General features: G+C 25.1%; 1 protein-coding gene across 6 annotated transcripts in view; it reads right to left on the reverse strand.

Moving 5' to 3' along the window:
* Window positions 1-407: 407 nt before the first annotated feature.
* LOC141531434 (serine/threonine-protein phosphatase 2B catalytic subunit 2) overlaps window positions 408-12,993 on the reverse strand; it is a 75,484-nt gene continuing 62,898 nt past the window's right edge. For 3 of the 6 annotated variants that reach the window (XM_074249267.1, XM_074249266.1, XM_074249265.1), the window contains exons 11-15: window positions 12,065-12,097; window positions 5,068-5,152; window positions 4,709-4,806; window positions 4,281-4,500; window positions 408-3,898 (exon numbers count right to left, since the gene is read on the reverse strand). In XM_074249267.1, the coding sequence (XP_074105368.1) occupies window positions 4,304-4,500; window positions 4,709-4,806; window positions 5,068-5,152; window positions 12,065-12,097 (413 nt within the window). In that variant the 3' untranslated portion in view covers window positions 408-3,898; window positions 4,281-4,303. The remainder of the gene's footprint in view (window positions 3,899-4,280; window positions 4,501-4,708; window positions 4,807-5,067; window positions 5,153-12,064; window positions 12,098-12,993) is intronic. The other 3 variants (XM_074249268.1, XM_074249269.1, XM_074249270.1) reach the window with 3 other exon arrangements.

Below are 12,993 nucleotides of genomic sequence, written 5' to 3' on the forward strand. Positions count from 1 at the left end.
CCACCTTGCACTAGGTTGTGACCCATAACCTGTAGGTTTTAGCGACCGTAACCATCACTCACTCTATTCGTTATTTCTTCATTAGTATTAATATTAATTTTAATATTATCATTATAATTATTATTAATATTAATTAATTAATATAATTTAATAGTAATAGTAATTTAAATTTTCGATAGTGATATTAATGAATAGTATTGATAATTATTTTTTTTTTTTATTATGATATACGTACACATACATACATACATGTATTTACAACATTGCACATATATATATGTATGATTATTTTTTTTATGTACGTTAATAATTATTTATCATAAAATGTATTTATTAACACACTTTTTTTTTTTTATTTATTTGTACAAGTAAATTAAGAATAAGTACAACTTGGTAGCAAAGAGAGATAGAATTATTTTCTTTTATTATTTATTCATTTAATATTAATATTATTTTATTATTTATTATTATTATAATAATTATTAAAGTGAAAGATAAAGAAAGATTAAGAGACAGATTGAGAAAGATATTTGTTAATTACTTTTTAAACCGTCGCTGGTTAACACCAAAGGGATCTTTGCCGTTAGCTAGTTATTATATATTTATTTATATTTATATATATCCCTCTTATTGTACGCATATGTATTTTTATTTTATTTAATTAATTAATTAATTCATTAATATTATTATTATTATAGTTAACGATATACAACATATGTAACTGAGGCGGTGGATTAAAAATGAGGGATTACATGTGTAGAATAAATGGAATAATTATGTAAGTGATATTCTTCATTTATTTAACTTACTCTTCAGTTCGAAAGGGTTTAAAACCTTTTTCATACTCAGGCTTATTTTAATAATTTAGTTTTTTTTTTTTAGTTTTATTTTTTTTTTAATTTTTTTATCTATACTTCGTATAATTGGCAAAGAATCCACTTTCGGTGAATTTTAGTTTTTTTTTTTAATTATTTAAAAACGACACTCGGCTGGACACTGTCCGTTTCGATAGCAACACACATTAAAAATCAATTACACTAGTTTTTTTTTAAGGTCAATTTTTTTTCACCGTACAACTGAAACTGGTAATTGAATTTTTGTTCTCGATAAAATTTTCCGTTAAAATATTTTTAATTATAATTTTTTAAAATAAAAAATAATAATTAAAATTTTGCTTTATTAAATAATTACTTTTGTTAAATTACACTGTACTTTCTTAATTATTGACGTTTTTAAAAATATAAGCTCATTCCGATGTTACACTAATCAAGAGCTTTCATTTGAGTACCCACATACATTTTCATATATTTTTCATATATACATATATGTAAATAATAATATATATAAATATATGAAAAATTGATGTGGGTACTCAAATGAAAGGTCTCGATGAGTGTAATATCGAAATGAACTTATATCTTCAAAAATATCATTAGTTGACAAGATACTAGGTCATTCCTAAATTATGTATCTAGATTTTTTTTTAATTAAAATAAATTTTAATTTTACACAATAAATTAAAGAATATTTCGACGGAAAAATTTTTTTACCGAAATAAAAAACTCAAGTAACAGTTTCACCATGCCAATATTAATTTCGATCCTCTATATTATTGATTAATAATTATTTAAATAAATACGGTGTAGTAATTTAGTATCTCACTTTTCTAATCTTAACAAGAGTTCATTCGATGGCTGTCCAAAGAGGCCACGGTGTTTATTTAATTATTTATTTATTAATTAATATATTAATTAAAAAGGGACCGAAGTGTCATGGCTTAACAGTATCATTATTATTATTATTAATTAATAATTATTTTTAATAATAATTATTCTATAAATCCTCACATATTTTCTTAATAGTTTTCTTTAATCGCAAGATTCACATTATTTAATAATAATATAACATATATTTATTTATTCGCCGTCTGGAGTCTCTCAATACGATCTTAGTAATCTTTATTTAATAATTAGTAATTATAATTTAATTAGTAATGAAAAAATTCAGCATGGATAAATAAATACAGTCCATTAAATGATTAACCTGAGATTCAAATAGCGGTATTGCACTCACATTATTTCAATGAGATTATTTCATTTAACTTTTTGTTAAAAAAGAAGAAAAAGAAAGAATTTGCTTTTAACTTCCAGACTAGATTTATCTAGATCTCAAAGGATCTTATCACAATGCCGAGCTCGTATTTTTTTTTCTTCTACATCATCGTGTCTTTTTTTTATTTATAATTAAGTCAAGGTGAAAACAATTTTAATTGCTCGGAACTCGGAATCTAATTAATTATATAAACTAAATACCCGAGAGAGCTTTTTTTTCAAACGCTAGTTTTTATTTTCTTTCAAATCTTCCCTTAATTATTTTTATTTTCTCTATTAAAACATAATAATAATAATTATAATAATAACAAACTTAACTATCTTTATAATTATTAATTGTTAACTTAAATTAACAATTCCTGAGCTCCAAACGGCGACGCAAACAATAAACAAACAATAAATTTATTAAAAAATATTTAACAGTAAGTTTAATTATTTTTTTTTTTATTATTTATTTTTAATTGGCATTGGATTGCAAGATCCGCTTAATAAATATCGTGGTTGCTTAAATTCTCGCGTGTACGGTGAATTAAAATGTGTATTATTTTTTTTTATATATACTCAGGTGATTCTTTTTTTTATTAAATTTTTTATAAATATTTTTTAAGCATAAAAAAATTTTTTTTAAATTAAATTATTAATTTTTTTTTGATAAACTTAAAAAATATTAAAAAAATAATAAAAATAAGAAACACCGTAATACACATAGATATTGAACAATAAAGTAAATATTAATAATAATAATAATAACTCCTCAGAAAGCAGAAGTAGGAACAAAAAATCCGTCACCCTTTGGCAGACCAGCTGCCATTAAACGGTGTGCAATCATTGATTAATATTTAAACTTCTTACTCATTTTCATTAAAACCATACACACTACTGTCGCTGATACTCGCGTTTACCTTCGTGGGCGTGTGCTATACGTGTAAGTGTATCGTGTACATATTTCGAGGGACGTAACACGATATACGAGAATGTCTATTGATGCTCCAAAATGTACATACGCAAAACATTTAATTTAACGTTCCATTAATCCGCTGATTAATTTATTTGATTGATCAGTCCAAATATTTATCGACTTATTTTTTTAATTAAATTATCATTAATTGCAATTTTTTTTTTATTTATAAAAAAAATCAATTATTATCAAAAAAAAAAAAAGAAAAAAAAAAAAATTAATGAAAATGAACATCTGCATTAATTTAAAGAAGTATATTGAGGTGGGCGTTGTTCCCCAGCTCGATGCTCTTTACAAAACTTTTTCTCCACGCACGCGTGAAAGAATTATGCAGTTTTATATGTATATTTTAAAACCGTATTTTACATTCTCGTATATTCGTCTAACATGTTATATATTATTCACCTTGACATTATATATATCTATATATATGAATGTTAGTATATATAGATATATTTTTATATTTATAGTTGTATTATGTATGTATTTAAAAATGTATGTATGGATATATATATATATATATATATATATATATATATATATATATATATATATATATATATATATATATATATATATTGTTGCGTATTAAGTATACGAGTCGGTGATGAGATGTCGCGTATCCTTATTCATTCTTTTCTTCTTTTTCTTCTTTATTTTTTTATTTTTTTGTGGTTTTTTTTTCTTTTTATTTTTCTCATGGTTTCCTTTTGGTAATATCTGATTTGACTCGATGCAACGGCTATGTCTAATTTTTATTTAGGGAGACGAGCAATGTAACATTGGTTGTGTTTCAAGGCGACCAGAAATTGAGACTCATAGTTGTCACCTGAAATTATTTGTTTATATTAGTTTTTTTATTTAATTGCAAGAAATACAATTAATTATTAATTTGCGTTATTAATGTCAAAGGAGCAGATAAAATATTTTTTTTTTTTAATCACTTTAAAAATGTAAAAATTTACTGAAGAAATAAAAAAAAAAACAAAATTGTTTTTTAGAGTAAGCTTTCAGAAATTAAAAAAAAATCTTAAAGCCAAAGAGCGTGTATAAAAAGAAATTTTAAATTTTATTTTCTAACTTTTTGCTTTGAAAATTGAACGTGAAATGTTAATTGTAATTTTATTAATTGAAATAATTAGTAAAAAAAATTATTAATCCATGGAACCCACATCTAAATTTACAATAAAATGATAACAAATAAAATCAACCTCAAACAAGATGTTTATGAGATTCACGAGTGAGGCGGAGGTGTACACTGTTCTTGCTTTTCTCCAGTAGCCGCAGCGGCAGGTTTTATCACCGGCTTTTCCTCATTTACCGGCGTAGGTGGTGCGTTTTTTCGCGGCGGCATTCGCTCGTTAATAGCGTCTAGACCCTTGGCTTCGGCGAACGACGTGATTTTGTGGTTCGGTGAGAATCCTTGGAGCGCTGTAAAACATTTTTACATTTATTTTTACTGTCTGCTCTGTATCTCTTCCACATCCACACCTCCATTTCTTTATCAATACTCCAACTCTAATACCCTTATCACCCACCCACACACATACACACACACGCGCGCGGTGTCTTCAATCTAGGTAAATTGTCCAGACTATCTTTATATCCCTCTTCTATTTAATTTTATTTTTTAACTCACCGTTTTTTAGAGACATCTTGCCGCCAGACAATGCTCCCAAAGGAAGGGCACCCGTGGGCGTAAGTCCTTTCAATTGCAAGACACTCTCGCTCTCCTCTCTGAAAAATTTTATTATTAATATTTTTCGTTAAAAAAAAAATGTAATATTTTTTTTGATAATTATTTACAAGTAGGGTTCACCATTTTAGTTTTAATTTTAATTTATTTTTTTTTTTTAAGTTTTGATTTTTTTTTTTGAAAATTTTGATTTATTTATTTATTTTTTTTTTTTTTTGAAAAATACATCAAAAATGAACAGTTAAAAAAAATTATAAGGTGTACCCCACTTGTAAATAATTATCTTTTTATTAATAATTTACCTGAGGACGGAAAATACTCGTGCCATTTTTCCAATCGCCCTGATCTTGTTTCTGATGACTTCCTTGCGTAAATTTGCTGCTGCACCTAAACCACAAAAAAATAATAAACAAACCGCAATAAAAAAAGTATTTTCCAATAATAAAAAAAAAAAGTATCTAATAATATTAGGAAAATTTATCCGCTTAATTAAATTGCAATGCAAAAAATAAACCGCATATCGGAGTAACGATTTGTCCTCATGATAATACACTCAGACTAATTATTCGACAAAATAATTATTTATGTATTATATATTAATTCCAAATAATGATAAATTTTCCTCAGTAATATTATACAGTAATATTTTGTCATTATTAACACTCTCGTCGCTCAATAGACAATTAAACAATATTTATCAGTAATTAAATTCAAACGGCTGAATAATTTTTTAGTGTGAAAAATAAATTATTATTAAAGAATAAAAAAAAGTAATAATAATAATAATATTTATAATAAAAAATCACGAGTTGCGTTATTCGGCGCGTGAAAATAAATTTTATATATTTATTTATATTATTGCGTGCTTTAAAAGCTGCACTCGCTGAGTGTTTGACAAATGCACTATACATAACATGCGCATGCAATTCAGGGTAATTTAATTTTTTTTTAAACTTTGTAAATATTTTAGCGCTTTTCGATTTTTTTCAGTTTCTAATTTTTTTCTATTCAATTTTAAGTAAAAATTTTCTTTATTAAACCGGAAGATTTTCGAGGATTTATTCTATTTAACGACCTAGACTGTAATTACAGGGAAGAAATTACAACTCATGGGAAAAAGGAGTTTCGGAAGAATAAACAAAATAAATGTTATTTATTATTCATAAACAAACTCGATCGGGAGTGAGTTGAGGACATGTAAGGGCAGGAAAACTTAATCACTATTTATAATAAAAAAAAAAAATAAATCAATAATGATCATAATATTAATGGTAGTTTGGACTACTGGCTGCTCGCTGCCAGAATTAAATGGGAAGTAAAGGGAATTCCGGACGATCATGCCCTAAATTGTCGTATCTCATTAACGAGGAAACTCGATATCCGTAATGCTCTCACTCAACATTCAATGATAATCAATAACCCGTCACGCATACTGCATACTACTGTAAATAAAACTAAATGTACTTTAATTGAAAAATAAATTATTTAAATATTTAAAATAAAAAAAAATAATTGAAACTCAAAAAATAACAAACTTTTGTTCGGTAAAGAATTGAACGTCAATATTTAGTGTAAACCGCACGTTACGTTGTTGTTTTAATTAAACTTTTAGAATTTTTTAAAAAAAAAAAAAAAAAAAAAAAGTGAATTTTTTTTTTATTTTGATAGAAAAATTCATTATTTTTACAACCGCTTGCTAGTCTATAATAGTTATGCATTCTTCGTGCTTTTTGGTCATGCTCAACTACTTGTGTCTAAAAAAAAAATTTTTTTTATCGAATTTTTTTTTTTTTCAGTTTTTTTGAGGATTTTTTTTTTTTTTTAATTTAATGGTAAATATTTTGATGGTAATAATTACTAAAATCAATAATTAATGAAATAATAAAAATTGATTAAAGTAATTATTTTATAAATTGAAACTAATTTTTTTACCGGACTTGTATTGGCAAATATTCTCATTAAAATAATTACAAAAATTAATTAATTTTATTTGATGGAAAAATGATAATTATTATTGGGAATGAAAATTGATTAAAGTAATTATTTTATAAATTAATGGAATATTAGCCGTTGAATAAATAACATTTATTGATAATGATAATATTGTATTATTGTATTATAATTTATAATTAATAATATTTAATTATGGAGAAAATAAATAATAACAAAAACTCACCGTACGCGGTAATTATTGGGGTGATATGCGGTTTGGAGCACGTTGGGTAAACCATTGGACCACGTTACAAGGTGTAATAACGTACAGTTAGCGGCGGTGGATGGCAACGTCAACGGCAAGTCGTGATTTAAAGGACAGAAGTACCAACAATGTAAGACCAGCACCAATTCACCCATATTTTTTTTTTTTTAAATATATTTATATATACATGTTTAACAATAAATTGTTTAATTAAAGGGTGATAGTCGTGGCGAAACGTGATGTAGTTTTTCAGCGACGAATAATCAGTAGTTATAGCGAGGTAGAAGTGTGGAAATAAAACAACACATAGAACAGACAAAAAAAATATGTGCACAGCATAAGTAATTGCATTCTCAAGCTAGTGATATTAATTTATTATTTTATATTTTAGATAACAGCTGCTAGTTTGTTTAAAAATTTTTTATTTTTTTAAAATATTATTAAACAATTCTACTTTATGATTAAGTCTCCATTTTTTTTTAATTATTTAATTTTTTTTTTTCAATAATAATAATAATCTATATTATTAAAAGAATAAAAAAAATTTTGTCTGCAAGATGACCTTGTTTCTTGTGAACCATTGACATTTTTAAAGATATAAACTTACCCTGACGTTACACTCATCGAGACCTTTCATTTGAGTACCCACATCAATTTTTCATATATTTATATATTTTATATCTATGTATATATGTAAAATATATCAAAATGCATGTGGGTACTCAAATGAAAGCTCTCGATGAGTGTAACATCGGAATGAGCTTATATTTTAAAAAATGTCAATATTTTAATTGACTTATTAAATAAATAAAAAATAGAGACATTTAATCATTAATTTTAAAAATGTTAACTTACAAAAAAAAATTATTGAAGTTAGTAAAAAAAAAAAAGTTAATTCTAATGAAGGTATTTAGTAAATATCTGATAATAAATTACTGGTTAACAATGAATTAAATAAATATATATTTGTGCATAAATATATATACGTATAGAGAAGCTTCCTGTAAAAGAAAAGAAACTCTCAAAAGAGAAAAATTAGATTAATAAAGTTTTTAAAAAAACGTGGAGGATCATGAAGTAACTTGTCACGTAGTGGAGCATTTGCTGATAAAGTTTAAGGTAAAAAGTTCCATATATGTAAGTAGAAATTTTTCTTGTCGAGGGTACTATTATTTTACGGTAAACTCGACAAGTGGAAAAATAATAAAATAAAATATGGATAAAATAATAATATAAGATACTCCGAAGAAGTATATGACCCTCGACGTTGTTGAGTAAAGAATAGCAAACTACAGTACTCGAATTATATATCAAAGGATATTATATTGTATAATATATAATATGAAAAATCGTGTATATTCTCTACGGGATTTTTCTCTTCGTGCTCAAAGTAAATTTCTTAAATCAAAAGTGACACGTTGGGTTACGTTAGCTCTTGTAATAAATTTATATATATACTCTTATATACAATAGGGTCTATCATTTTTGTGTTCCAATATTATTATTTTCACAAGAAAACTTCCATCGAAAATTTATGAGGGAAAAAGATCATTATTTATCAGAAACAATTTAAATTTGCCGCTTTTTCTCTCCGCACTGCCGGCAGAAAAATGGCGGCCAGCGAACATATGACTTCTTTCAAAGATTTTAAATTTTGATCATCAATAAAAATTAAATGGAGAACAATTAAACCACAATTTTTTGTAGGATTGTCTAAAAAAAAATGGTACAAAATTAAAAAAAAAAAATTCGAGCTCACAGGTTGATTTTTCTCAGGTTCAAAAATTCTTGATCCTTTGACAAAATACCTCTAAAATAAATATTCCCGTACAAAATATCTTAAATAATTAAATTTTTAATAAAATAATTCAAAACAATAACATTCAAAAAAATTATCAATTTTATTTTAACTCTAAATAAATTAACGGTTTTAATATTTAAAAATATAAAATGAAAGCGAAACAAATTCACTCAATAAAATATTTATTATACTCGGGGATATTTTGTCCGGGGATAATTTTTTTCGGGATATTTTGTCGGAGGATCAAGACGCCTGATACCATTTTCTCCTGATTGAGGTTGTGTAATTAGCACCCGGTGATTGTAATTAAAAAATTTCCAAGAAGTAAGCAACCAAAAGTTTTAATAAAAGTTTGAGGGTAAATAACTGAGGCTAAATTAAAAAAATAATTTTAATTAACTAATAATACTTTATAATTAAATCTGTCAGAAATTCTTCAAAGTTAATATAAAAATTTTAATAATAATTTTTCACAATTCAGCGAATGATAACTCAAAAATGACATACCCAAATATATATTTTAATTTAACAAACTAATCTTACGTTGAATTAATCAGGGTACTATGTAGCATGCAGTTGGATTATAATACATTGCACACAGAAAAGTTATAATAAATTATATTGTATCAAATTATTACAAAGCAAAAATACACACATGTGTACCTTTTTAATTAACTGTTACTTCAATAATAGATAGACTCGTGTCAGAATATCAAATTATTAATTAACATATCACAATAAACTCGGTGTACATTCCCTGCCATTAAATTTAATTAATAAAATATCGCAACATAATAATTATTAATTTTTATAACTTTTCTGTGTTAAAAAAAAATTATAATTTAAATGAGAGAAAAAATAATGAAAGATGAGTCGTGAAAAAGCTGAATGTGGAAAAAATAACAAAGAGGCTTGTTACGATTGTTTCCGGATTTGAATAATAGTTGCAAGAGTCGGGGATATAAATTTAAAAAATAAGGCTGAAGGCGAGGAAGTGGAGATGACGTTTAGATATTATTTAAAATTCTTTAAGGGCGGCTTTAAATTTTCATTTATATACAGGTATAGATAAAAATATAGTTCCAGTTATAGTTATCAGAGAAGATATAGGTGGAGATAAAGATGGTTGATTTAAGTTTAGTTAAATTTATAAAAAGTATAGCGAAGGGATGAGAGTTGTATCCCGGGCATATCGAGATAGAGATAGAGCGGAGGTTAAGGAGGGATGATAGCATAGCCTGAACGAGGTTGGATGCACGCTGGAGACGTCGCTTGCTCGAGTGGAGAGGGGACTAACCCGGGATTCAAAGGGGTTGATCGATGCCCGTGGGTTTTGTCTCTTATCTTCATATTCAGTACTGCTTAAAACTCTCCTTCGTTTTATCGAATTTATATAATTTACATGTACATCTTACTTTTTAATTAAATATAATTCAAACGATTTTTTCGGCTTAAGAATTTTTTATTTTTATTCTAATTACTTGCTGTAAATTATTTATTTTTACGATTTTTATCTAAAATAAATAACCCGATTTTATTATTTTTCGTTTTGATCGTCAATCACTTGTTGAGATTTTTAATCAAACCACACACGGTTAAGCGTTAGATTAAATCAAATTCAAACTTTACAACACGACACACGGGTTAGTCAAAAACTTTTCTAATAAATTTAACTCTACTTTTTAATTTGGTGGTACTGTAACTTTTATCACGAATTTTGTTTGTGTTTTTGGGGGGAGATTTATTCTTTTTTAAAATTTTTTTATTTGATTGCTTTCAAATTTTGGAGAGCGTGTTGAGGTTTTAATGTTGCGCGTGCTACGTGGACACAGTTCAGTGCCAACGATTTCGATTTATATATATAATTGTATTCATTATACAATGTATAATATACATATATTTTTTGTTAAAGAAAAAAATTTGTAGCAAAGGCGTCAAAAGAAATTTTTTCTTTTTTATTAAAATTGAGCAAAAATAAAAAAAAAAAACATTTTTCAAAAGTGAATAATTTTTTTTAATATTAAAAATTTAAGGGGTTTTCAAATCCTTCATAAAAAATATTTTTTTAAATAATTTTAAATATTAAATTTAACATCAATACTTTTATAAAAAAATTATAAATGAAATTTAGAATTTTTTGATTAAAAAAAAAAAAAAAGATTTTTATTCAACATCTTTGCTAAAAAATTTTTTTTTCACACGAAAAATAAAAAATCCAATGATAATAATTAATGCGAAAATTAAAACTCAGGATTAAAAATAAACGCGTTTAATTTATAAAATATATATATTTGAAAATTGAAATTTTGCCTTATTTATGAATGTAATAATTCTAATATGTATGCAATATTTATGTAAAAAGGATAATGTAAACAATGTGTTGATATTATTATGCACAGTAAAAACAACAACAACAACAACAATAATAATAATAAAAATAATAACAATGCTGAGTATAACATACGTGTGAAAACGTTCGTGACGAAGTCGCGCTACTGGCTAACGATTATTTTCATTTTCATTTATATATTATGCATTAATATATGTATATATATTCATTATTATTATTTATTTAACAGTAGATTTATTCAGAAGAAATCAGATTATTTATGCAGTTTATCGTGATAAAAAAAAAATAATTTTAAAAGTTTGTTTTATTATTATTTTCATATACTAGCGACTATACATTTTTTATTTTGAATCCATATAATACCATCCAATGAAAAAAATAAAAATATGTACGTATGAAATTAAACGATAAAAATATTTAACAGTACAATGCATAGTATGAATTGCAAATGATAAATATAAATATAAAAATACTTTTTTTTTTTATAAATATGTGATCTGCAACTATTCTAGGCGACGAATTTAATATTTAAAAGCCAACGATGAATTTTAATTATGAAACAAATATAAATACATTAAATACGTGATCAAATACTTTAAAAAAATTCAAACTAAATTTTTTATATATTTGTTTAAAATAATTGTAATAATATAAATAACTAAAAATAAACGTTCTTAAATTAATGGTTGAATTAGCGATGAAAAAGCGGGTCCAGCAGCAAATAAAATAGCGACAACGACACGAAACGTAAACACGCGAATTAAATACACTCCGCGTTTTAGTCGCGTTTTTTTTTTTTTTTGTTTGTTTTAATTATTTAAAAAATCAATCAAAGGTTTCATTAGTCGGCAGCTAATTTTTATTTCAATTTTATCAAAACGACCTTTAGTTAAGTTACGTACTGAGTTAATTTTTTATTAACTTTGCATGTAAGTCATCAAGCGGACTTACCATTTTTTTTTTGGACAACGACTTTGGCGGCGACTTTATGGGGTTGGAGAATTCCCGTATCAACGGAGTTTTGAGTGGTAGTAGTAGAAGTAGTAGAGGTAGTAGTAGCATAGTGTCGTGCCGATATAGGAGGAGTCCAAGGCCAGTGTGATTGACACAAATATAATAAAGAAGGAGTACGATAAAAGACAATAAAGTGCAAATCTGGAAGTCTTTTTTCATTTTTTTTTTTCAAAAAAATTTTTTTATACGATTTTTCCGGGCGCGGGTTTCTAAATTTTAGTTTTGTTGATTAAATAGACAGGAGGTTCATGCGATTTAATGACTGTTGGCTCTAAAAATTCGAAAATGCTCTATCTATAGATACATAATTTAGAAATGACCTTTTATCTTGTGAAATATTGACATTTTTAAACACATAAGCTCATAGTGATCGTATACTCATCGAGACCTTTCATTTGAGCACCCACATCAATTTTTCATATATTTTATATATTTATATATATATATATATATATATATATATATATATATATATATATATATATATATATATATAAAATATATGAAAAATATATAAAAATGTATGTGGGTACTCAAATGAAAGCTTTTGATGAGTGTAACATCGGGATGAGCTTATATATTTAAGAACGTCAATATTTAAGAAATTACTAAATTTAAATTTAGTTTTAAAAAATTCAAAGAAATTTTTTTCAGCTATTTTTCTCAAAAATTAAAGATATTTTAGAGGAAAACTATGTATAAAATTTAAAAATTGATCTCAAAAAAATGAACTTATTTTTTTTTTTTATAAATTTACTTGTAAAATTTAAGCATTTATTTTTATATTCATTTTTTGATACAAAGCCAGTGAATTAATAAATAATTTAAAAGTAAATTTGTTCCACAAAGAAGTTTAATTTCTCACC

Source organism: Cotesia typhae, unplaced genomic scaffold, assembly GCF_013202065.1.
Source record: "Cotesia typhae breed Kobodo isofemale line unplaced genomic scaffold, CoteBio_Ctyphae contig_5, whole genome shotgun sequence".
In the NCBI taxonomy this organism is placed as follows: Eukaryota; Metazoa; Arthropoda; class Insecta; order Hymenoptera; family Braconidae; genus Cotesia; species Cotesia typhae.